The 27,192-nt window shown below is 33.5% G+C and overlaps 1 protein-coding gene across 1 annotated transcript; it reads right to left on the bottom strand.

The window, feature by feature from the left end:
* Positions 1–12,020: 12,020 nt before the first annotated feature.
* Positions 12,021–25,550, bottom strand: LOC126703742 (putative disease resistance protein RGA1). Its single transcript, XM_050402822.1, has 17 exons — positions 21,853–25,550; positions 21,634–21,755; positions 20,921–21,253; positions 20,567–20,791; positions 20,282–20,400; positions 20,064–20,109; positions 18,760–19,166; positions 18,382–18,628; positions 18,139–18,213; positions 15,976–17,212; positions 15,760–15,871; positions 15,577–15,671; positions 14,588–14,664; positions 14,389–14,485; positions 13,897–14,023; positions 13,036–13,330; positions 12,021–12,713 (listed from the first exon to the last, which is right to left on the bottom strand). The coding sequence occupies exon 1, from the start codon at positions 25,548–25,550 to the stop codon at positions 21,903–21,905; it is 3,648 nt and encodes a 1,215-aa protein (XP_050258779.1). The 3' UTR covers positions 12,021–12,713; positions 13,036–13,330; positions 13,897–14,023; positions 14,389–14,485; positions 14,588–14,664; positions 15,577–15,671; positions 15,760–15,871; positions 15,976–17,212; positions 18,139–18,213; positions 18,382–18,628; positions 18,760–19,166; positions 20,064–20,109; positions 20,282–20,400; positions 20,567–20,791; positions 20,921–21,253; positions 21,634–21,755; positions 21,853–21,902.
* Positions 25,551–27,192: the final 1,642 nt, after the last annotated feature.

Here is a 27,192-nt window from a genome sequence, read left to right as displayed (position 1 = left end):
GCTAAAGTGGGAAAAAATCAAGCTGAAAATCGAGTTTTAAAGACTCGATTTTCAAAAATTGAATTAAAACGCCGCTATAGGTCTATAAAACGTCACTATAGGGCTTAAAAATGCCACTATAGGACTCCCTAAACCTGCACTTGCAAAAAAATTTTGCAGAAAAACGCCGCCATAGGGATTTAAAACGTCACTGTAAGACTTAAAAACGCCACTATAGGTGAAATTTTTTTTGCATGAAACTCGAGTTTTAAAGACTCGAGATCTACGTGGCATTTTCACACTCGCACTGCGAGTCTTTTGAACTCGAGTTCTAATAGGATCTCGAGTTTCTAAAACTCGAGATGCTATTTTCCTTTATTGTTTCAAACATTGTCTAACTAACTATATACAATCCTTTTGCACTACTATTTTGCACATTACCTCGCGAAAACGATGCCATTTTTCATGGTTTTTTTTTTTTAAGTTCGGAATTAAAAGAAAAATCTGAAAAAAAAGAAAAAGAAAAAAAGGGGGAACGACGTTGTCGTTCTCCTTCCCTGAATCAAAATGAAAAAAAAAAAAAAAAAATTTCAAAAATCAAATTGAAACAAATCCAATGTTCAAAGCAAAATCTATGAATGAATTGATGAAGCAAAAAAGCCATAACAGAATTGATGAAGCAAAATCACAAGCCAATGTTCAAAGCAAAATCATATACAAAGCTATAACCCCCACCGTCCTCACAGTCTTCATGGCACACCCATCACCGATTCAGAACTCCATCACAGATTCAATCAAGGGTGGTGAGGTTCACACGGCGAAAATTCAGTCAACGAAAATTCAAATCATTGAAGAACAAACAAACAAACCTCAATGCAGCTTTAACCTTAGCCTGCTTCAATCGAAAAGGCAACCTCTCCAAAAAATCAATAGCAATTATATCTACCTAAAAACAACAAAAACATTAAAACCAAACCTAAAAAAAAAACACAAATCAAAACTTAGGAAACCACGAACTCACCTCGGATTTATCACAAGCATCATCGAACACGGTCTGGTCCAAGGGCTTGACAGCGACCAAGTCGTAGGTTTTCAAAACAGGGTTACCGGAGTTGAGAGCTAAGCTCTGAGAGTGATTTTCGGCGACAACAGTGAGTCGCGTGTACTGGCGAAAAGGGGTGGCGCGTGGGACGTTGAGGAGGTCACGGTGGAGGTTAACAGAGAGAGAGAGAGAAGGTACGAGGTTGAGGAGAGAGGAGAGAAGAGAGAGGAGAGAGTGAGGGGAGAGATGGAGCAACAATCGTGATCGGACATTACAAGTTTTAATGTTTTCTTTTTTTTTTTTTCCAGATTTTTCTTTTAATTCCGAATTTAAAAATTTTAAACAAAAAACATGAAAAACGGCGTCGTTTTGGCACTTCTAACGGCAACAGTAACAGATTTGTAACGGAGCCTTGAATTGACAAAAATTGAAAGTTAGAGGATTGAATTGACAAAATTGAAAGTTAGAGTACTGAAATTAAAAAAAAAAAGGTGAAAGTTAGAGAGTCAGTTTTGCATTTTTGCCAATGACTAAAGATGCATATGATTGATAATAGAGCAATAAGGAGAAAGTATTGCAAATCGATTCAAAATTCAACAAGAAAAATAGTAACCTTTGTCAAATCAAATGGATACAATAAATTTATCATTTTCCTATTCTTACTTAATATTTTGGTATATTAAGACGTTAGTTACATTAAATTTATTGAATTTCCATGAGGTATTTAGATGGTAGACTCATTACTCTGGACATAACATAAATTCAGAGATTTCAAACTCAATCCAACACACCATCGATTTTATGAGGTTTTTAGGTGTAGTATATGACATTTCTCAAATTAAATAATTTAGTCTCTCCAAAACTTATTACGGGGTCACATTATGCAATGAAAATGAGTCATTGGTACCATTTTCTTATATACCTCTTCTTTTGGGGGGGGGGGGGGGGGGCGAATTATAGTAAACCTACTTGTGGTTAGGCCCATTTTCACTTTGCTTACCTGTGATTCAAAACTTAACACTTTGCCCACTTGAAGTAACTTCCGTTAGAGATCTGTTACCCACCTTTTCCTTTGCCATTAGAAGAAAATATTTTTAGGAAAAAACAAACATAACAAAAATCAAAAAGTTGGGTTTTTGATTGCTTAAGAACTTCTATGAGAACAAAGTGGAGGAATAGCACACAAATCCCACTCTGATATTGGCTTCTCTCACCAACCCAATTAGCTGCCTCATACACAGCTCTTTGTGCTTGTCTCTCTAATGGGGTCTGAAGCTCGTTGTCATTGCCCCACACGTTACTTTCTAAAGCTGAAGATGATCATGATTGGGTTTGAGGAGGTGCAAGGAATTCATAAAGTGCTCTTAAGGAATTCATAAAGAAGCCCAATATCGTTGGATCCGGCCCATCAAATCCCACCTCTTCTTTTTGATTCGTGTAAAAATTGAGAAAATAACGTTTCTTTATGGAGTTTGATCTTTGAATATCCTTTTCCCTCCTAATGAAACAAGACCATGAAGTGTTTGTGAAAATGCCAAAGAGAACCCCAAGTATTAGCACCAAGCAACCCAAGAGTCTCCACAAATCTCCGAGATTTCTCCGCCATAGGAACACTCCAGAACCACAGCACCCGAAGATCTTAAAACTCCTAAGACCAACTCCAGAAACAATAGGTTTCTTAGCTCTCCGTTAGAAAGCAAAAAATACCCAGAAAAATCTTCAAAGAAATTAAGTAAATCCGCTTGTGGGTCGAGAAATTTGAGGAATTTTGGTTATGGGTTGAGAAGATCTCCAAGGTTTGAATAGTTGCGCAGAAGCGTTTCGAAGGCTTAGATGGTCTCCGAGGTTTACTAATCAGCAAAATATGGTTGATGCACGCGTAGATTGTGAGGAGAAAGTTTCAATGCAAACAAGGAAATCTGATGTTGGGTTGAGTAGTAGTGGGAATTTGAGTTCTGGGTCGAGGGAGGCTTCAAAATAGAATGGTAGTGTTGAAGAAGTTGTAGGGCATAGACGATCTCAAAGGGTTTCTAATCAACAAAATGTTGTTGATGAACACGTAGAAGAGAGTAGCAGTGGTAAGTCTTTGGATGAAGTGGATTTGATAGATGATGAAAAGTCTTTGGATGAAGTTCTTAAGCAATCAAAAACCCTAACTTTTTTATTTTTGTTATTTTTGTTTTTTCCTAAAAATATGTTTTTCTAACGACAAAAGTAGAGGTGGGTAACAGATCCCTAATGGAACTTACCTAAGATGGGCAAAGTGTTAAGTTTTGAACCACAGGTAGGCAAAGTGAAAACAGACCTAACCACAGGTAAGTTTACTGTAATTTCAATCTTTTTAAAAAAAAAAAAAATAGATTCTCTTATATAACTCAGTGCACTATATATATATATATATATATATATTGTTTATTCAACCAACTCCCCAAAACATAAAAAGAGTTTGGAGCCACGCATGACCATACTTTATAGTATAAAAATAAATTGGATAAGAATATAGGAGAAAAGAATACCAACTTGCTTGATTCTCCAAAAAAAAAAAAAACAATACCAGTTCGCCATTATCATATGTATGTGTGTGTGTGGCCCTACTATAAATGATTTTAGACATATCTAAGAATTTATAGAATTGTATTAACGACTTCTTGAAAAACTTAGAGTCCATTTGGTAAGAGATTTTAGACATATTCAGCTCAAATGAACTCTTTAATTAAGTGATGTGATCCGTCAATTATCCCCTCTCTTGTGGATAGTATCCAAGTTATGAGATAAGTGTAAGAGGCCACCACCTCAAAGACACACATGTGAACAAGGTAAGTCATGCTAATTTTCTCTAAGAAAAGATGGCTCAGCTAATGATGTTTTTCCCCCTAAATTAAGAATTTTATATGAAGAAATCACTTATCTAATTTTGCAAGGCTCTTGTTGTGATAATTTATTGGCCACATCATCAACCTTTTTTGAACCAAATTTTCTTTTAATTTCTTTTTTGATAATATTATGAGAAAATTTTACCTAATCTAACCTTGGTAACTATTTACGCTCCGTTTGTTTCGATGGAAAACCTTGTGTAAAGATAGTTTTCCGTGTTTTCCAGTATTTTGTAGCATAAAAAAAGATGAGTCAAAGAAAACTATCTTTGGTCAACATAAAATGTATGGCTTATTTTTAGACATTGTTTTCCATTAATTTTTTTTTTGGAAAACAACTTTATCTCATAGCAAGCTAAATAAGGGAAGTTAGGAAATTGTTTTTCAACTCATTTAAAATTACTACCAAACATTGGAAAATAAGATAGTTTTATAGAAAATCATTTTTGAAAAATGACTCATTTTCTAGAAAACATCATTGTTAAAACAAATAGAGCAGTCTGTTTGGGAACAGCTTATTTAGATGAAACTGAAATTTTTTTGCTGAAAGTATTGTAAATAAAGCTAAAAAATAACTGAAATAGTACAGTAAAACTCATGATACATGAATAGTAGCAAAAATATGGGACACGTGAATAGTAGCAAAAATAAGTTGAATAGAAAAAAAAATTGGCCTTTTGAGCCAATACCAAACACAACCTTAGATCCCAAATTTGAAAATTATGGCTTAAATCACTTTTAAACTAATCCAAAAATTAACACCAAATTTAAGTGATTAACCAATTATAAGGTACATGGAAATCAAAATTGGCATGAATAAACGTGTAAAACATTAACAATTAGCAACCCACTTAAATTTAAAGACTCTGCGTCTGTGGTACAACTGCTAGAAACAATCCACTAAAATGTGGAGCAATCTTGTATTCGAAACAAAGCACTGATTACACCTTCAAGCCTCATGGCTAAATATGGGTGTGCTCCCACTAATTCCCAAAAGTCCAATCAACTACCAACTCTCAACACTCAATTGTAGTGATGGAAATGATAACTGATTTTCCTCTAGAGCTAGACTCCCATGAAAGTCCGCCGAAGTCGTCTCTCAACCAAATTCAAATGCCTGACACCTGCAACTCCAACTCGCTCGACCAGAACTTCTTTTCTTCAGCAACTTCCGTTTTAGCTCTTGAATCCTTATAACCCAGTTACAAATGAATCCACAAAATACAAAAATACAATGTATCTCTCCTGCTAATTCAGGGTTTGATTAGTTTGTATCCTTTGAAGCATTAATTTGTTAGCGTAGTGTCTCTCTGCCAATCACCCACTTTCACATGCACGAAAATTGTTTGATTAAATACCTGACTGAGAGTGTTTTGTTCTTTTTCTAGATTTTGATTTTGTACAATGTCCTGGTTTAATAAGTGGACATGTATACCTCTTCCTACAGTATATTAATCATTTGGTAATGGCCAAATTTAGCACGTGGTTTTTTGTTTTTGTTAATGTTTGATGTACTTTTATTGAGCTAAGGCTTTTCCCCCTTTTGTTGAATATATAGATACTCATTAGCATTAAGTCAAGCTTGATTTACATTGCAAATCAATTATAGTATACATGGTACACTAAGGACAGAGCATGCTCAATGTCTTACAAGCATCTACACTCGACAATACATATTCCATGTCTTAGAGATAACCAATATGCAAAATCCATTTGCAATCCATGAACCCAGTACATATTCTATAAAAATTAAGTTCTTGGTCTCAGCTTCTTAAAAGATTTTCTTTGAATTGTCTATATAAAATATTTTTGAAAAATTATGTTAATCTATAATTTTATAAAGAACACTCTTCCACCATTGAGTTTCCTGATCAGATCTGAAATTTGCGTAGTCTTATTTAAATCTAACCCACATATGTCAGAGGTTTGTGATGTTGTCGTGTTTGTCCCTATGTTGTATTCTCTTTTTGGAAAGAAGAGGAGACATCTAGGCTACAGGGCTTAGTCTTTTGTGACAGGGACCAGTTATAAGGCATCTAAATGACTTTCTATGGTTCAAGTTGAAGACACCACTAATTTCATAGGAAGGCCGAAAGGAATTCAGTGGAGGTTTTGAAACATGATGATGCCATATTACCTTTTGTCTTTTGGTTAGAGTAGGGATCAAGAGAGAGCAGAGTATACCGCCCTGCGATTTTAGCCCAAGTTGGGGTTAGAGTGATGATGCCTTCATCTCTCTCTATATATGTGCTAATTTTGATATCTTACTAGGCACATTACTAATGACATAAGCACTAGTGTAATGAGATCCACTTGATCATTGACATAGCTTTTGTCTAGCTGAAAAGTAGTTTTCTTTTTCTTAACATGCCTTTATTTGAATGCCTTTCTACTTGAAGTTTCTGCTTTTTATTTGCTTTTGAGAAGCCTTGAGTAGAGTTAGATAATGCAGTTGCTTCAAACTTAGTGATGGCATTGACTTGACATGTGATTATCTCTATCCAACATTTAGTTGATCTATTCTAAAATTCTTTATTCACCTTTGTCTTTAGATATCAAAGCAGATTCAAGATGCTTTTCTTTACCTTGATGCTGGATCTACAGAAAGTTTCCAATTTATGGCAGCATTTCATGTGTTGTTGGACCTTGGAGTGCAGGTTATTTGTAGTTTCTCTTGATGCAGTAAGCTGATAATGTCATGTGTCTCCTGACATGTCTTTTATTGCTTCTTTCAACCTGCTATGGATAAGTTTAAAAACTTCATATGTGAACATACTTCATAAACAGATGTCTGTATCAATATGTGTGTGTGTGTGTGTGTGCGTGCGTGCATGATTGCAGGGGTGCCAGATATGGTAGCAAACCATCTTAGAGATTTCCCAGTTTATTTCTCACATCTCAAGCATGTTGTAATTTGTATTTGCTTCGACTCTAGGTAATTGATTGGAACTCAATCTGATGCTGCAAGGAAAATAGCAGTCATCTCATCTCATCATATGTTTGTTAAGCAAGATTTTTATCTAAATGATACCTGATATCTCATCCCTCTACCACTTGAGCCAAGGCCCAATTGCTACATCATGCCTTTTTCTTTTTTTTTTGTGAACTGTAGTTACCTTTTTTTCTTCTTCTTTTCTTTTTTTGTGGATAAGTTAGTCAACTATAAGTATTACACTACTATTTTTCAATATATAAGAGAAGCTATTGACTATTTTTGTCACCATTGGATACTTAATTTTTGATAGGGTGCACAATCTATCTGTCTGTTTTTGTTTGTGAGCTTTTATTGTTGTTGTATAAATTTCATGAAGACTGTCTTTTTGATGCTAAATTCCTGTACAAAGTTCCCATTTTTGGTGTAGATCCATATGTATGTTTCTGTTCCGATTTGGGTTTCTTGGACATGAATTATTTTTATGTATATTGCATTGCCTGCCTTATACATGGTTTCTTAATATGATGTTGTAGTTACCATGGATTCTAGACACTGTTTCTGATATATTTTGTATAATCTAACCAATGGTGTGTTGATTATCGTATTCCTCCTTAACATATATGTGTATACATCTGATAATCGTTGTTTGTTGCATTAGATATATTGGAATTTATATTACCTATTTGGGACAATATTTAACTTTGAAATTGTGGAATGTTTTTGGTAGATTACCCCCCAAAAAGAAAATTGTTCATAACAGTTTTTTGTTGGATTGTAAAATGATTGGTAGAGTTCTATAAACAGAAGGCAAATTTGGTTGTTATTGCCATACAAATATATGTAAAACTGAGGAGAAAAGGTAAATTTCATTTTAAAGTTCAACATATAGATTTGTTCTCATGTAATTGAATCGTTTATGTAGTGATTTGTTTCACTTTGTAAATCTGGTCATTCCCAAAGGAGATTGAGACAGTCTCACTAATCTGAGGAGTTCATTTTTTTTTTTTAGTTGCAAAATAGGTCCACCAGAAGTTGTAAATTTTTGTTTAGAGTAAATTGAAAGTGACCTCTCTGTTTATTTTCTGATTGGACACAATATATATGTAGAGTGATGCATAGTGATTAGTTCTTTTAGATGCCTCCTACCTTATTAGATATGTTTGAACAGGTCCACTTTATCTGAAACCAGTAGGGGAGTGGCTAAATCGGACTCTGATTCAGCATCTCATTAGCAAAGTTCATGCCTTGTTGTTGATTAACCTCCAATGTGATATTGATGAAAGGTAAATCTCATTAGACCTAAAATGAATTTTCAAAATGTATTAATTTATGTTTTCCTTTAATCTGTTATAGTTCTATATCATGCTTTAATTCTAACGCAACGTGATGATTTGTTGACTTCTTTACCTCCTCATGAAACCGCATCATATCTGGAATCTATGCTTAAACTTGCTAACAACGTGTTCAAATCTACACTATCATGGAGTGACCTTGAGTACTAAGGGAAAACACTTCACTCTTCTCTATGCTTATTAAGATATTATTGGTATTCATTCTAAAATGGAACTCAATAGACCAAATTTATTATTATGAGATTTGAAAAACTCATTGGTCTGTGTGGTCCGTAATTGTTATTTATATTTTCACAAGAAATGTTCTTTTCTTTTTTAGTTTACAAACTTTGGCATTACATTTTTATTGCTAAACATGGATGTGAGAACTTATGAAATTTTAAATCAAAGGATTTTTTTTTTTCTTGCATTGTGCGTGAGTGATCTTAATAGTCTTCTTGCTATATATTAACTTACATAATGTCATTGATAATTTGAAATGAAAGGTTTAGGACCATGAAGAGATCAAACAAGAGGCAGTTCCAAAGCTACTACATGAATCTTCAGAGAACAAGTTGAGCATAGATAATTTGTATAGCTTTTACACAAAAGCATAGATTATATGTTCATTTAATGGCAATATTGACATGTACAAACAGTCATGCCATGAATTAGTTTTCCCCTAGCCTCTCCCCACCCCCCCCCCCCCCGGCCCCCCGCCCCCAACACAAAAATTATGCTTTATTATTGATTGACTAAGATCTACAACATATTTTGGGGAGAAACATTTTTGTAATAATTGATTCTTATATTTTAGTTTAGTGATTATAAAATAAAATAAAAATTTGTGAAAACTTCATTTAATAGTTCTTATGTTATAAAATGAAAACAAAGCTTTTATAAAATGCTCAATAACTCTCCAAAATGGTAAATTATACATTCTCCAGCTTTTTATTTTCATACTCATCTTACTGTATTATAAGTTGTATAATACATTATGTTTCCTTGAAATCAATTTTAAAAAATTTAAAATACTTTTAAATAAAAAAATATGGACCGCCTAACTTATAGAATATATAGTACACTATATCAATTATTCTCCATTGGATAATAATCACATTATTTTGAGTTGGGTTTGAGATTGACACTTATAAGTCTCATCTACATATCCCATTTTTCACTTAACATAATAATAATAATAATTATTATTATTATTATTATGTCAAAATTTTTGTTGCATCTCATGGGTCTACAGCTAGTACTATTAGAAATTGATACTTCGTGTGAATTTGGCATTGACTTAAAAAGCCAACTTTTGCTACTATTTAGCTTTTTTTGTTACTATTCATGGGTTTCATTGCACCTTTTTGTACTATTCATAGGTCTTATGCACTTTTCGTGTGCTTTTAACATTAGCTTAAAAAATCAACTTTTGCTACTATTCAATTTATTTTTGCTATTATTCATAGGTCCCGTTGTACTTTTTGGTATTATTCATGAATCCTACTGTACTATTGTTGCTACCTTTTAGTTTTATCTAAAATTCAGTTTCAGTTAAATAAACTATTTCCAAACAAACACGAAAGCAGCTATCAAGTCAACCATAGTTTTTGGTTTTTTGTTTTTTTCTTAAAGGAAACAAGCTTGACTGTTGGTTGAAACACAACTCTAATATGAATCACAATCACGTAGAAGAGTATTATTATGTTTTCGCCATACATAAGAAATAAGCATACATACTCTTATTAAAACTGTTGAATTTAAATATTAGAAGCAAAGAATTGCCCTTGGATTGTGTTATGTTGGAAAAGAAAATAATGTCCCGGGCAAAAAGAGAGATTTATATACTTGAACTTGTTTGCTAAAAAATACATTTCTGCCCCCAGGGCCCCAATTGGATAACAACCATCGAATAACCTAAATTTTTTGAAGTCAACTAGGAAAGTGAAAATATGCTAGGAAAAAAAAAAGAGAGGAGAAAAAAGAATGTTAGAGTATAATAGAAGAGTCTGGGCCGAAAAAAAAAAAAAAAAAAAGAGTATAATAGAAGAGAAAATGATTTGCAGGTATATGGTGTGTACAGTGTGAGCCATATGAGGAACCTGATTCTAAATGAGCAAGAGGTGATTCGGCCCAGACTTGGACCAATTGAGCCCAGCTTTATGAAAATGAGGCTGCAATCGCCTTGCTTCATGGACCTAAGGCATAAGCATGTACCATGGACCAAACTAGCTAAAACGCATACTAAGAATTTCGACAAGAGAAGAAAGAATTGGCCTAGGCAATGAGTTGTACAAGTTACAACCCAACCCAATTTCATTCCTATCTTTTGCTTTTTATCTTGTGCCAAGTTCTATACAACGTGATAATTGTTTCTTTGACTACTAATAGAGAAAAATTGAATTATGAAAAATTTGGGAATTCCAATAATGACATAATAACAACAATATATTTGTCCCAGCAAATGAAAGATCCTCTGTGAAACGCAACTTCTTTCTTCTTTTTCTTTTTCTTTTTTCATTTTTTGAGAGAAAATCTAGTAATGTGGAATATTGTTTTATAATATAATTATACATAAAAAGTTCATTATTTCATAATTAATGTCCTAATTAGCCAACTTCATAAAAGATATATTAAAAAAAAAAACAAATTAAGGTACATAAACTCTTTTACATAATTAAACATATTAAAAGTTAATGAAATCTCATACATATTATTGTTTTTAAAATTACAAAATAATCTCATACATGACTAAACTTACCAAAAAAGATTATAAAAAATCAGAAAAGTGGGTTTTTTCTTTTTTTAAAAAGTAAAAAAGCCACAAAAGCAATTACAATTCTTAAATGCATATTCCGTCCAAAATGCCAGAATTTCGTTGAAATGGCCAATATAGGCCAGAATTTGACCGAGATGAAATAAGAGTTTAGTGTATTAGTTTATATATTAGAACACAATATTCCAACTAGAACAACTAGAACAAAATGTAATTTAAAATATTGATTCAAATTAAAAGTATATAAATTTAAACAAGTCACTATTTTTTAGTTCTATGAAAAATCAACATAGTTGTAGGTTCTAATTAACTCAACTAGTAAATATCTTCTTATCGAATAAGAAATCTGAGACTCAAACCCCGACTATATAATGAACTAATTGGTATCCTAATTTAATAATACAAATAAATCAATATAGAGTAGAATCCATAAGATGAAATTCTATTATATATATATATATCAATGTGAGTTTTGGTTAACCCATGAGCCCTCTCTCTCTCTCTCTCTCTCTCTCTCTCTCTCTCTACCTATATATTAAAATAAATAAATTTTCTTGGGGAAAATATTAATAATAATTTAATCAACTAATTAGTAACATGAAAATTGATGAATGCTTGCCACATCCCTCATGGCAGCTCAAGTTGCGTAAGTCACTGCTCAGTTTGCATTAGAATGATGTCTGTTATTAGGAATAAGTTGTGTTTATAATTCTTTGAAGTTTTACTATTAATTAAGCGAAGTTTCTCTCATACAAAAACTTCTTGTATGACAGTAATATAGACAAGTATGCTTAGGTGAATTATGTTCTTGCAGTAATTTTTATTTTTCTTTTGGCCACCTTGATGCGCATCTACATTTCACTTCTTTGAATTATTCTTTTATCACTTTTGGATGAAAAGGCCTAGGTTTTAATAATGAGCATTGTTATTATACTGGAAGAAAGTAAGAGCACCACAATACCAAGGGACCTGGAAGAACCAATATCTCTGACTTAACTACAACAATAGAGACATTTTTTTCGCAAATTTGTAGCCTGGCATTCATAATTACCCTTTCAGATACCTAATATTTTTGAAAGAAACCTAAGGGGAAAAGATAAATAATTTAGTATACATATGAAAGTTCATCACGGCAATTGCAAATATGCCAGGACTAACATATTCATGAACTGTACAGGAAAATCTATGCAAATATTTGAAATCTTCAAAATGTGTTGGACGAATCATGGACACTATCTAACCTCTATACACCTCTAAACATTACAAAAGATATATACAAAGCCTAGATTAGCTGTTTGGCAAGAGGACAGCTAAAAGAAATTTATTTAATAACTTTTTACACAGCTAAGTCATAATTGTAGCTCATCAAGAACTTCCGCTTTCACAGAAGTTGTAAAAGAAATTGGATTGGGTATATTCAGAGTCAGATTGACCGAGTTTGGTCCCACTTGATGCCTATTTCCACTAAAATCTAGCTTTGCTCAAACACCCTCCAAGTTCTGGAACATTAAGAGAGGAAAAGATTGTTTCAGATGAGAGACTCCCTTGGAAATTAGGTTCAGCCAGAATGGTCACAACTGGATGACAATAAAATAACACTACGTGCAATACTTCTTATTGTATTGACATACGTTTCTGTTGACAATGGATAGTCTCCCCTTTTTGCAGAATTGGTTTGAAGATAGAACAAAGCAGCCACCTTCTTGGGCAATATGGATCATAGTAGCTTGTCATATCTCCCTTGCTTTGGCTGTAGGTCGAAAATAAATTTCAATGCCTACATATGGCAGCATAAGTATTAAACAAAAGACTGAAAAACTATAGTTTGTAAGGAAACTCAAGAATATAAAGGGAATGCTGAACAACCCGTTTAGACCTTATAGAAACACCTAATTGTGAAAATGGTGAGGAATCATGCTAAATTATTTTACAGATAGCAGCACAAGGTACACAAAAACACACAAAAGAGATTTCTTTGTATCCTACAAGGACAATGTTAAATTGAATGACAAAAGAAAAGACATTAAAATAACACTCACTAGGAGTTCTTTTATTAGTAACTATGACAAGACTGTAAGTAAAAATGACAAAAGGTATACCTTCAGTATATAAAGTCAGTTCTTAGAGAAGACATTCTATTGTTGCGGCAGATGAGGTCACCTATTATCAAGATTGGAGTCTTAAATACAGGCAGCAATGATGTCTCTGCTGAACAGCACACTTCACATTCTGATGCAATTGGCATTACCTTTTGATGTTTTCCAAGATACCAGCCCAGGGAATCGAAAACTAGAATGGCACTAAAGAGTGAGTATCCAGCGCTTTTAACTATTCCCTTCTGGAAGTGGACTTCATATTTACCCATTTAAGTAAAGAACTGTCAACTTTTCAGACCTGCATAAACAAACATTCAACGTGATTCAGTCAAAAAAAGAATAGAATTACATTTTCCAGTGGGTTATATGCGTCACAAGAAAATGCATTACAGTGAGTAATAATAAAGTATTGACTAGGCACAAATTTGTTCAACCTTGATTAGCAATTAGCTACTACCCCTGGTTCTTTTTTGGGTAGACTGCAAAATTAACTTATGTAACCATTGATTAAGCATTCATACCTGTATGTTCTAACTTTTTCCCTAAATTTGTGATGCCTCCCTATATTTTTTCAAATCAGTTTGCAAATTCTCACAAAATAATCATAATTCTATGGCAAGAAAACTGTGTTGTACCTTGTTTCAACTTATCATTGCAATGGGGCTTTTAGTGTAGGAAATACAATTCAAATTGGATAAAAAGCACAGCTACGATATTTTAGATTTTTACTTATAGAAGATTTCATTGATAGAAGTTTTTTTTTTGGTAGAACATTGATAGAACCTTTCAGTCTTATTTCTGAGTAAAATTAAATTTTAAGCCATATTGTATTAAATGAATAATTACAAACAAAATTCGGCTTACAGAGACTTCTGTCCATTGCCTTGTCTGCAATCTGTAGGCTGTTACCCTCCATACAGGGATATGAAGTGGAGCACCCAAACAGGTTGGCCTCGTAGTTAAGACAACAAGACTTGACAATAAGAGAAGACTGAAACAGAAATTTGGAAATACATTAATTGAAGCTTACTATTATATGCTCTCTGCAAAGATTTGTAGCAGGGATTATCTGTGAAATGATTTTAACTATCAATCAAGTTTGCAAGATGGCAAGGCGCTAGACGTATATCTTAGTGCATAACTTGATCTCAGACAAAAAAAAATGCATCAAATTTGAGTTTCAAGTTTCTCTTCTTAATTGGGTTCTTCAATTTCTTGTAGACGTCTGAGGACCGGATATCATAGTTTATGCCATTGATTAGTACCAAAATTTGAACATTCAAAACAAGATATATATATATATATATATATATATATGATCATAATCAGTATGTAAGGGTAATCCTTGATGTGTACCTCATAATCTAGAAAACTGCTGAAGTCACTGCAACAGAGACTTTAAGTTAGGAAACCAAAACATAGGATTTGAACAGCGGACAAATTGTCAGGAATCCTGTATATTTGAGGAGAAAAAGGAGTTATTTCTGATTATATATATAGGAGATAGAAGCAAACTTGGTGAAAAGTGTAAATGCTGGAAAAGCCTACACCTTACTTGATTCATTGTCGAAGTGATACCTAATACACCCAATTGACACTTGCAGGTACATTCAAGTCATGGTTCCAGCTAACCTAAAACCAGAAGTCTTTTAGGAAAAAAAAAAAAAAACTGAAGAAAATAAAATTAGCTTAGCTTGAGAATAAATGTAACTGCAATTATGAAGTAATCCAATGATAAGTAAAACAGCTTACCCAACATTATAATTTGATCTCAAAAGAAAAAAGATGTTAACCTTCTCGTTTAATTTGATTTAAATCTCAAGTTATACTTCCTTATAGTGCACACTGTACAGCAAACCGGACTTTAAGTTTATCTACAAATCTATTTAAAATAGAATAAATAATTTGTCTCTGAGTATTTCACATGTTTAAAACTAACTTCAGATGAATTCATAACATTAATTAACTTTAGAGAAGCTTGAAATATGAATAATGATAGAGACCTATTTAATCCAATTAAAAGGCTCCACTAAGAATACATCAACTAATTTTTCTGTCTTATATAGATCTAGATTATTCAACCAAACTCAGATAACACCCCAATGCAGGGTTAGTATTAAGGGCATTTACTTTTGAAACTCCGAAGAGAATCTAACAAGGAATTGGGAAGGTTTGTTTTCCATTGACTGGATATGAGAATCTTAAGTAATAGGGAAAACTTAGATTTCACAATCTGTAATCCAAGAATAAATCCATGTATGTCGTTAGAAATGGAAAAGAAAAAGAAAAAAGTTTCAAAATGAAAAACATGGAAAAGAGCAAATTAAGAAATGTGTACATGATTCTGAAGAATTCCATATAACACGAACAAGGTCATCAACACTCTCTATTGCAGTCAATTTCCACTGAAATATAAACAAACAATGAATTTGAAAAGATTAACAATTTTAGTGAGTAGTATACAAAGTTGAGAAAAGGAAAAAATATATATTAATAATAAAATTTTTTGGAAGAGAGACAATAGAAGAGAAGAAGAGAACTCACAATTCTTAGTGAGTTTAGGAATAAAAAGTACTGGAATCAATTTGTAAGTCCGCCTTTTGTGATTTCTGGATTATGACCAATCTTTTGTCTGTAATCTAAAACTTCACAAGATTATAAGTTAAAATAAATCCTCAACCACTGTGCCAAATCTTCCACTTAGGTTTCAATTGAGAGGGATCGCACCTTTCTTTACTGGAAGGTAGTGCATTCTTGTTCTTGGGTTTCATTTCTTGAAAAGATTTGAAGCTGCCCCACTATTGTTGCAGAAGTTACAAGAAAACAAACACGTTACTTTCTGAATAAAAAGAAATTAAACATGTTAGCTCTTGCATGAGAACCTCAAATCCACATAGGGTTCCTTGAATTCATAAATTCAAAGGGCTTTATGAAAGAATTTACCCGAAAAGCATGTTCGATCGTGGCCAAAGGCTATGAGTTTTACTCCTAACACCATTTCCCTTCATGTCACCAAATTTCACGCAATTTTGCCGTGATCTCCAACGACTTCTAATAGTACTTTTCTACTTCTTGAATTTACCGCACACTGAATTCTAATGAGCTCTGTTCTACATCACCCACCACTCGAGAAAGGTTCCAACATCATTAACATTTAGTGACTCCAATTGATGATATAAATAGGTATCATTATCTATATAAAAAAAATGAAATGACATTTACTCACCATAAACTTTTGAAGGAATTTACAATAAGTAGGGGAAGAAAATGAATGGTTCCTATCCTTACTGCCCTGACCAAGTTCAGCAGGAAATCTCATATTCCATCTTTTTCCTGCCTTTGCCTTCATCAAGAAGAGCACATTATGGAAAGTATTGATGTAAAGAGTCATTTTTCATTTTTGAATATGACATAGGTGCTTGGTAATTACTGATCCTTAATTGTATTTCAAAATTCTAGCATTATGTTTATTATGCTCAATGCATTCTAACTTTTTCAGAAAAGAGGGCAATTATTGATCAAGTTATTAAAAAGTATATTAGAAAACCTAATGATTGGCTAAAGCTCAAGAACATATAATATTGGGAAAATAAAAATAATTTTGTGGGAATTAAAACTTTCTTGATGACACTTATGCAAGCATTATTATAATAATTTAAAAATAAAATAAAATAAAATAAAAACCCATTTTTATGCTTTCTATTATGTTGGGGGAAGAGCAAGAAAAAAGAAAATAACAAAACCTTCACAATAAAGAAAATTAGACAGCTGAAGTACCCAAACATGTTTGCACAATAGAGGACCTAAGTTGAAAGTACCACATCTTCCTACAGAAACATTATGCCCAAATTATGTGAAAAACTTGAAGAAAGTAAAATGTTATGTAAGAAATAGCAAATAATTTATGAATAAAAATCCTCTATTTTATTCTAATATGAAAAAAAAAATACTAGTATTAGAGAAGAGAGAGAGTAGAAAGTCAGTTTTGGATGGACTTACCACTAGCCTTTCCTGATATCACATAAATTTCAAGATGCTACTAGAAAACCTGAGGCATTACATTTACCGCATCCTTCCTCTTGATGATGTAATAATGTGGTGAGGCGTTGTATGGGTGCACATGCATCAGCTTTGTGCAATCACATAATTCTTATATGCTGCTCCTTAATAGAATCTTCCCCTAGGGCCATCAGCAATCGAAAAAACAATTATAATATATGATAATTTTTCTGAATAACCTTCTCATATGAAAACATTGCGATAGGACATGAACCAAGCACAAAAGATTCCTTAGTTTATTGTTATTAATGTATGTGCTTGAGATTAATATCCAATAATTTGGCATTTATTTTATTGAGCTAAATCACTAGTCTAGTTTATTGTAATTAACATATGGAAGAGTATAAAGCTTCAAGCTCCTCAAAATCTGAACCCATCATGAATAAGGTACTTTTATATGATATTGAAATCTCAAATGCTAAGAGGTCGACTCTTGGTGGGATGGCAAGTGCTTTTCTCCAAAACGATAAGTCATGAGTTCGAGTTTGGGAATTACAAAAAGTGTGAGCTTTGTGCATTGAGTACGATTTTTTTTTGTTTTAATCTCAAATGCTCAATTTAATTAGCTAGATTTTAAATTTTCTATAGGGAAAAGCTTAATATATACACACCCTTGGTTGTCAATGATTAAATGGCTGAATAAAGAAACAAAAAATTTTGCTAAATTCATAAGAGAGACAAAACATGTCAACAGTTTTAGTTAGAAAAAACTAAGAAAAAAAAATGAGGTTGGAGATGATTTACTAAGTTTAGTTACCTTCAAGTCTAAATTTTATTATTACAAAATGGTGGTCTCAATTGTTGGGATATGAACAAAATGAGATTTCATGTGTTCTTGGCCCAGTTGACTAATAGAATACAACCAACACTAATGCCAAAATAATTTCATAAGAATACTGGGAAAATTTTTTCTTCATCTTTTTCTAAATAAAAAGTTAGAGAATGTCGTAGAAAAAATAATAGCGAAGAAGGGATCTTTGGAATGAATGGTATATTATTTGGAATGAATTAATACTTCATAAACAAGAAGATATGTGAAAAACTTACCAACTTTGACGAACTTCTATTAAACTCCATAAAATTAATTAAATGTTCTTCCAACTGAATATAACATGGTTTGGACTGCATATCAAGGCAATGATTTAATTCATAAAATAAGAAATAGATTAAAAATAAGATCAGAGGAAAGCAAACAAAGAAAGGAAGACATTAGGGAAATTATGAATGTAATTAGTTGATTTGAAGTAGAGTATCAGAGAAGAGAAGAGGATTAAGTTTGAGATAACTGACCACACATTGTTGTGATAATATATGTGTGAACTTCAAACAGCATCCTCTTTAATTCATTCCTCATCATTGGACCAGAATTGGTCAATAACTCTCAGCACTTCTATCATTTATCTTGAGGCAGTTATGAATGAATAGGTGTTGCAATTTGGTGAGCTGTTACATGGCATCCACTTTAGGCCAGATGAAAAAGGTTCTTGCGTCCAAATAAGTACAAAGTGTTGAAGAGAGAAAAGGTTGCCCAACCACTCTGGCAAATTTTACATTCCATAATTTCAACAAATTTACTAAATAATAGTTGAAATAAAGAACCACCAAAGGATAGATGTTGTTAGAAGGGTGAAATCAGAGGAAACGAAAATGAGATTTGGGGGAACTCACCAATTTTTGATGAACTTCAACCAGATAACACTCAAATCAACACTCCATTAGACCGGGAGCAATCATTAACCATTCTGGCAGCAACCAATAAAAAATATCCAGCTTTTACTGTAAAGTGAGCATAATATGGTAATAACTTCTGGCAAATTATCGACCACTCTGAATAACACCGGAGAGCATCTCTTTAGTAAGGGATTAGATCTCTTCCTTTGCTGCCCAAAAGTAGCATTCTTGTACCCAAAATTCAGCTCTTGAAGAGAGAGAAAAAATTTAATCATGCACCAAATCAGAAGCTTCCATTGAGAGCTCATCTGCACAGCTCAAAAATATGACGCCTTAAACAAAGAATGCACCTAGATGTCAAAGTTTGGCTGATTGAAATCAGGGCTTTAGAATGGTGAAGAATCCTGTGCCAAATCAGAAGCTACGGTTGGCTCTTATATCAAAGAAATACTATGTACTACTAGTGGCTTAAATATTTTGAAATATTGTCTAAGGAAGGATGCATTGCCATGAACAAGATTTACAAACTAGATGCACACAATATAGATACAACGCTACCAAGATTTACAAACTCACTTTTTAAAATTTTTGAATTTGAAGTATTAGAAACAGATAATTTTTTAATTTAAGTATTATAAACAAAGAATCATGCTTGCATTTTGACATGTTGGAAAAGAAATAATGCCTTGGACAAAAGTAGAAATTTAAGTACCTGAACTTGTGTGTTAGATAAATACATTTCAGCCCCCAATTGGATAACAACCATCAAATAACCTAAATATGTGAAAGTGAGTACATGCTGGGACAGAAAAATGAGAAATCTAAAAGAGAAAAGGAAGAACATGAATTGTTCCTATCCTTACTGCCCTGACTTAGTTCAGCAGGAAATATTATATTCCATCTTTTCGCTGCCTTCACTTTCATCAAGAAGAGCACATTATGACTAGTATTGCTGTAAAGTGTCTATTTTTCATTTTTGAATATGACATAGGTGCTTGGTAATTAGCGATCCTTAATTGTATTTCAAAATTCTTGCATTATGTTTATTATGCTCAGCGCATTCTAACTTTTTCAGAAAAGAGAGCAATTATTGATCAAGTTGTTAAAAGTATATAAAAAAATCTAATGATTCGCTAAAGCTCAAGAAAATATAATATTGGAAAAATAACAATAATTTTGGGGGAATTAAAACTTTCTCGATGACACTTTCATTCATTATATTATGTTGGGGGAAGGGCAAGAAAAAAGAAAACAACAAAACCTTCACAAGAAAGAGAATTAGGCAGTTGAAGTACCCAAACCTGTTCACGCATTAGAGGACCTAGGTTGAAATACTACCACGTCTTCCTACAGACAAATAATGCCCAAATTATGTGAAAAACTTGAAGAAAGTAAATATTTTATGGAAGCAAAAGAAAAAAAATTATGAATAAATTTTTTCTATTTTATTCTAATATGAAAAAAAACATTTCTAGTATTAGAGAGGAGAGAGTAGAAAGTCAGTTTTGGATGGACTTACCACCAACATTTCCTGATATCACATAAACTTCCTCAGCTTTGTATGGGAGCACATTCATCAGCTTTGTTCAATCATAAGTTAATTAATTGTTCTTCCAACTGAATATAATAGAATTTGGCCTGCACATCAAGGCAATATATTTAATTAATAAATAAGAAATAGATTAAAAAAGATCAGAGGAAAGCAAATAAAGAAAGGAAGACATTAGGGAAATTGTGAATGTAATTAGTTGATTTAAAGCAGAGTATCAGAGAAGAAAAGAGGATTAAGTTTAAGATAACTGACCACACACATTGTTGTAATAATATATGTGTTAACTTCAAACAGCTTCCTCTTTAATCCATTCCCTGTCATTGGACCAGAATTGGCTGATACTCTCAACACTTCTATCATTTAACTTGAGGCAGTTATGAATGAATAGGTGTTGCAAATTGGTGAGCCAATACATGGCATCCACTTGCATCCAAATAAGTACCAAATGTTGAAGAGAGAAAAGGTTTCCCAACCACTCTGCCAATTTTACAGTCAATATATAAACAAATTCAGTAAACAGTAGTTGAATTAAAGAAACAAGAGGGGTAGATTTTATTAAAAAGGTGATATCAGAGGAAAAGAAGATGAGATTTTGGGGGAACTCACTAATTTTGATGAACTTCACTCAGATAGTAATTCAACAACCGTCAACCATTCTGACAGCAACCAACAAGAAATATTCAGCTTTTACCGTAAAGTGAGCATCTCTTTAGTAAGGGATTGGTCCACTTCCTCTGTTCCCTGAAAGCAGAATACTTGTACCCAAAATTCAGATCTTGAAGAGAGAAAAAGTTAACCCTGTGCCAAATCAAAAGCTACCATTGACGCCTCATATCTGCAGCATAAAGATCCTCAAAATTTGACAACTCCAACTAAGAATGTGCTTTGGTGTTAAAGTTTGGCTGATTGAAAACTGGGGCTAGAATGGTGAAGAATCCTCTGCCAAATCATAAGCTACCATTAACACTTACATCAAAGAAATGCTAAGTAGCACTAGTGGCTTATATATTTTGAAATATAGTCTAAGGATGCATTGCCATGAACAATATACACTACATATATCAGAAAACGAACACAAAATAGATGCAACGCTACCAAAATTTACAAACTCATTTTTTATTTTTTTTTATTTTAAGTATTAGAAACAAATAATTTTTGAATTTAAGAATTATAAACAAAGAATTACGCTAGCATTTTGTTATGTTGGAAAAGAAATAACACCTGAACTTAGCCCCCAATTGGATAACAACCATCAAATAACCTAAATTTGTGAAATAGAGTATATAAAAGAGAAGTGGAAGAATAGGAGATGGACTTACCACATTGTTTTTGTATTACTTTGACCAAAAACATCTTCAACTTCTCAATTTGGTGAGCGGCCCTTGGATTTTGATCATTTGCAGCTCTTGAAGAGAACTTTCCTTTCTCTTTCTTTTTTTCCCTGTGAGAGAATTAAGGAATAAATCAAATTAAAGAAAAAATCTATGCGTAATCTTTGATAATTGTCTGTTTGATTAATTCAATATGAGAAAACTTACCACTCTGATCTGTCTTGGACCAATATGCACAACTACCCTTTAATCCGTTTTCAGATGAGAGAGATATTTGGAATATGGGCAATTTTGAGCCACTCTGCGCCGCTTCCCTTCACACATCTTTCCTTTAATTTGGGGCATAAAATAATATTTAAATGGATGAGGTGTTGCATGGCTCCCGCTGTTGGCAGATACATCAGGTTCATGCAATTGATAAGATGCAAGCTTCGAAGAGAAGAAAATTTGCCCAACCACTCAGGCAAAGCTTCAATCTGGTCAAAATTCTCTATCCAGAGGTGTGTTAGGGCAGTAAATCGTTGAATATCTGCTGGGAGAGAGTTGAGTTTAGCCCATCCAAACAATGTTAGTTCTTCAAGGGATGCGTGTTGGATGGAACTGAGACTAGGGAAAGCATCCAACTCCTCACAAAACCCACCAATAGTCAAAGACTTCAAGCGGGTGAGGCAGTCTAACCCATCTGGCAAACCCATCAATCTTTTACAATATCTAATTGTTAAAGAGGAAAGTGAATGCAAATCCTGTAGATTTGGAATTGATATCAGATTAGGACACTCATTTATCTCCAATGACGATAGAGATATACATGATTGAAGACCAATTGGTAGAACTTCATCACTACACGATATCACTAGGGTTTTAAGAAGTAACGCCACACCTTTTATACTTGGAAAGGACCTCAGATTAGGACAATATCTTACCTCGAAATTCTCAAGAGAACGAAGGGTGTGCAGTCCATCCGGCAAATAACTCAATTTCTTACAGTTTGATATTTGCAGTGACCGAAGAGAAGTGTAGAAGCCCCATACATCCCCATGTGGTGATAGGGATACCAAATCATGACATTCCTCTATCCTCAAAGACATAAGACTCGAATTATTTTTCAATAACTGCTCTGGCAAAGAAGCAAGTTCTGAAATTCCCCAAATATCGAGGGACGTTAGTGTGGTAAGCTTGCTGCTAATTTTTTCAAATGTCGTGCTATTTGTTCCGGAAATAGCTAATTTCTCAAGAGAAGGAAAATGACATGGAGCACTTTTCAGTTGCTCACAGTGCTTAATGGTCAAATTCTTAAGGCAAGGAAACACCGTTCCCGTTGTTGTTGGCTCCATCGCATCCGTCCATTCAACTAGATTTGGCATGCACCACAGTTGAAGACTTTTCAAACACGGGAACAATATTTTGTCGCAACCACCATCATTATAGTTGCCGTAAAACTCGGTTCCTATAGATCTTACATTATCCATCCCTCTTATATCAAGATCCCTAAGACAAGGTAGAAGCCCCAGAGAGGGAAGAACCTCACATTTCTTGCAACCAATTAATTTGATATTAATCAAATTGTCATATAGCAAAAAGCCATCCCTTGCATCATGACTTGTCAACATCCATGATGGGAATTTCTCCCCTCCAAAACCATCAATTGTTAAGCTCTTCAAATATCGGTGAGGTTGGAGTCCTTCCAACACCTCTTCATCATTATTGTGGTTGCCTTCTCTTCCCCAACTCCAGTAAAATCTCAACTTGTATACTTTGACCTTTTCTACTAATTTGGCATTTTTGGAGGCTTCTTTATCTTTCACATGCTCTAGCCTACGAATGTCTAATTTTCCTTTTAGTTGATTTAAGCGTCCCAATTCTTCAATCTGAAAACCTCTGCCTTGACCCACAACGAAAGATTGCAAAGTTTGCAGACAAGTCAACTGCCCTAAGCCTTTAGGTGTTCGCCCAATTTCATAACCATTAAAATAAATATGTCTCAAATTAATCAAATTTTTTAGATCTTCTGGAAGCTCTTTGAGATTATTACAACCTTTAACTCTTAAAGTTTGCAAATTGTAAAGCTTGGTGATGGCCTTTGGTAACACTTTGATGTAGACACTAGAGATGTTGAGAAGTCTCAAATGTATTAATAGGCCAATTGAACTTGGCAATTCTTTTATACTATTTCCATATAATTTTAAAACACGTAAGCATTCAAAATTGAATATTGTGTTGCCAAGTGCAGCATTTTCTGAAATAAATGTGCGCAATTTCCAAACACCATCTTTTAAAGATGGAATTCTTGGTATTCTTTTGCCTTTAGATTGGATCACCAACCGTCGTACAGGGCTGATACCATCTACTAAATCCTCATTTAAAATTAGGATCTCTGATTTTGAAACTAGGAAAGCAAGATCATGTACCAAATCATGCATCTTGCATATGATAATATTATCATAATCATCATTTTCCTCATCTTGGAATAAGGAATTCGCCAACAAAATATCAAAATACATGTTGCCAATATCCTCCATCACCAAACAACTTCCTTGATTTGGTTGAAGGAAACCTTCAGCCATCCAAAGTTGAATTAATTCTTCCTTGTTAATCTCATAATCTTTAGGGAAAATTGAACAATACGCAAAACATTGTTTAAGAGATGGTGATGGAAGATGATCAAAGCTCAATTTTAATATTGGTAACATTTCATTGCTACCATGTGGAGAATTCAAAATTTCATTGTTTAGAAGTGTTAACCATTCACTTTTCTCTTTTTTACGACACATCGTCCCTCCTAGGACTTTTGCAGCTAATGGGACCCCTCTACATTTTTTGGCAATATCCCTTCCAATAGCCTCTAAATCTGGAGTTAGTGAAACTCCTTCATTAAAAGATACTTTTTTCTTGATTATGGACCAACATTCATCTTCTGATAGTTCTTTCAAGTTAATAACTTGTGGAAGTGTCTTTGTAATTTTTGCCACATCTTCTTTGCGAGTAGTTAAAATAATGCTATTTCCCGCATTCGGATTAATTCCTAACAAACAACTCCTTAAATTATCCCATTTTACAGATTCTTCATTCCATACATCATCAAGTATGAGAAGATATCTTTTGCCTTGCAACTCCTTTTTTAGGCATTCTAATATTGTATTCTTATTTTCTAATGCACTTGGCTTCTCGGTAAGGGATTCTAGAGCCTCTCTCAAAATTCTTTTATCATTGAAATCATCAGAGACACATACCCATATTGTCTTATCAAAATGTCTCTTTACTAGCTCGTGATTGTACACGAGTTTTGCTACAGTTGTCTTCCCCAAACCTGCCATTCCTACAATAGGAATGACCGAGAGTTGTTCATTGGTTGCACTTAGCAGCAAGTTTACTATTTCTAAGACATGATTTTCCCTTCCTACAATTTCTGAATGATCAACAAAGGCGTCTGTCTCTCGGTTTGGGATTATCTCAGGATTTGCATTTACTAGTTTTGCTCTAGTAAGTCCAAATCCATTTGCTTCTTCATTAATCTTTTTTAGCGACTCGCTAATGGTCTTAACTTTGTTAGCCATCTTGATACGAAATGCAATGGGATTTGAAAACGAAAAGAAGAAGCATACCTTTCTTTTGATTTGATTTCGGATCTCTACCTTTCGCCGGAGAATCTCGTAAGCAAGCTCATCCAGCACGTCATCAGCATCATAAGCAAGGTCTTTAAGCCTCTGCAGCCAGTGCTTCACCGACAGGTCAGTCACTTGCTTTCTCTCTGCATCAGCCAACACATCTTGGATCATCTCCACTGACTGACGAAGCTGTGTTAGCTCGTCCTTGAAACCCCAAGCAAGATTGATCTGCTCAGTAACAAGTGGAATCACCTTGCTTAGTATTTCCTTAGCAACATCAGTAACGATAGCCTCAGCCATGTTTTCTCTGGTACGTAATCAGGTAAAAATCAGAAATAAGCTAGAAGTATTTGGAAACTATAGAGGATTCAGGATAGTAAAGACTATTTATATAGCTAGAAGTATTTATAAACTAACATCAAAAATACTTTGCGTGCGAATCTGATTAAACTGTTGCGTGCGAATCTGGTTTCTCAAGAAAAAAAAAAAAAAAAGTTTTTTCTGGTACCATTCTTGAGTCTTACACTCCCACTGCACTGTTTGTAGGCCCGCCTATTACGTTCGTCAGTCTCTTTTATCCATATTGGAGCCTTTATGAAATGGGTATATCATATCACTAATATCAGCACAATTCAGCGAGGGGTCTAGTTCGATCATCATTAATATATTTATGGGCTTCAGCAAAGTATATATAATTATATATTGCCAAATTCAAAACACATATGTAGTCAGACGTGGCAAATCAGTTGGGTTGTGTGAGTTCAAGTCGGGTCAATTGAGTTTGGGTAACAACGGATCATAGGTCGGGTCATTTGGGTTACGGGTTGGGTCAGATCGATCATATTTTTTCATATGAATTTTATAAAAAAAATTGCATTTGTCATTTGGTAAGTCATGCAGCAAATTACTTAGTTTAAATTCAACTCATGTCATGAGTTCTCTTATTGGATCAACAAAGAATAAACTTTGTTAATAGGAGGAATAGGATCCATTAAAAGAACTTGACCTCAAATTTGACTAAAAGATTCATTCAACCTATGAGTAACTGCATAACTGAATCACGATGCTGAAGCTCATTGATTTTCTCATTCACATTGCATATACATTTACCACATGAACAGCAAGGGAATGGGCTAAAATTCTGGATTTCATCCCAAAGAATTGTTAACTGAGTAAAGTAATCACTCACAGAAATAGCACACAAAAGAAGAAATTATTTTGACAATCAATCAGCATGTAAGATGGCATTTCATGAAAATGTAACAGTGCAGTAAAGTTTAGATGTTGCTGAAACAAAGGGCTCGAGGTTAGCCAACCATAACCCAAAAAGAAAAAAAAAAAAAAAAATTCAATAAGTGGATGACTTGTTAGAATTTGGTTGATTAGAAAAGATCCAATGCTAAGTAAATAGGAGATGGAAGAAACCATGGTGTAAAAGCTGGAAAACTTAGACTCACCTGATATTTTGTTGATTAACTAAGAAACATTTGCAGATATAAACGCAGTATTTTTCCTATTAACCAGCAACCAGAAATTTGACACGGCTTAAAAAAAGTAGAAAAAACTCAGAAAGAGTAATATGGCTTACCAAAAATTTTGTGAACAGAACTTGATATCAGACAGAAAATGCCTAGGCTCTCTTGAGGAGGTGCATAAAACACCTAAACAATCAGCCATGTCCAACAGAAATCTATTTTTAGTCTTAACGTACAAGGCATTAAACGACAATTGTGATACTTGGGATTCACCAAATAAAACATTCATGAAAGCTTACCAAATATTAGTACCACAATTTTGTCAAATATGAATATCTATCATTGAGCTCAATCTCCAGCCTCAAACTGTCAAAGAGAAAATCTCAAAGGTGCATATTTCGTTCCAAATCATAGAAAATGAATAAATTAAAAATTAAAAAATTAAAAACATAGATAAAGATAACTTT

This window comes from Quercus robur, chromosome 10 (genome assembly GCF_932294415.1).
Source record: "Quercus robur chromosome 10, dhQueRobu3.1, whole genome shotgun sequence".
In the NCBI taxonomy this organism is placed as follows: domain Eukaryota; kingdom Viridiplantae; phylum Streptophyta; class Magnoliopsida; order Fagales; family Fagaceae; genus Quercus; species Quercus robur.
The sequence above is the reverse complement of the archived record's forward strand: the minus strand, read 5'-3'. Positions and strand labels throughout refer to the sequence as shown.

Bases quoted from the DNA above. Each gene is read 5' to 3' on its own strand.
- LOC126703742 (XM_050402822.1), bottom strand. From the start codon at position 25,550: ATGGCTGAGGCTATCGTTACTGATGTTGCTAAGGAAATACTAAGCAAG.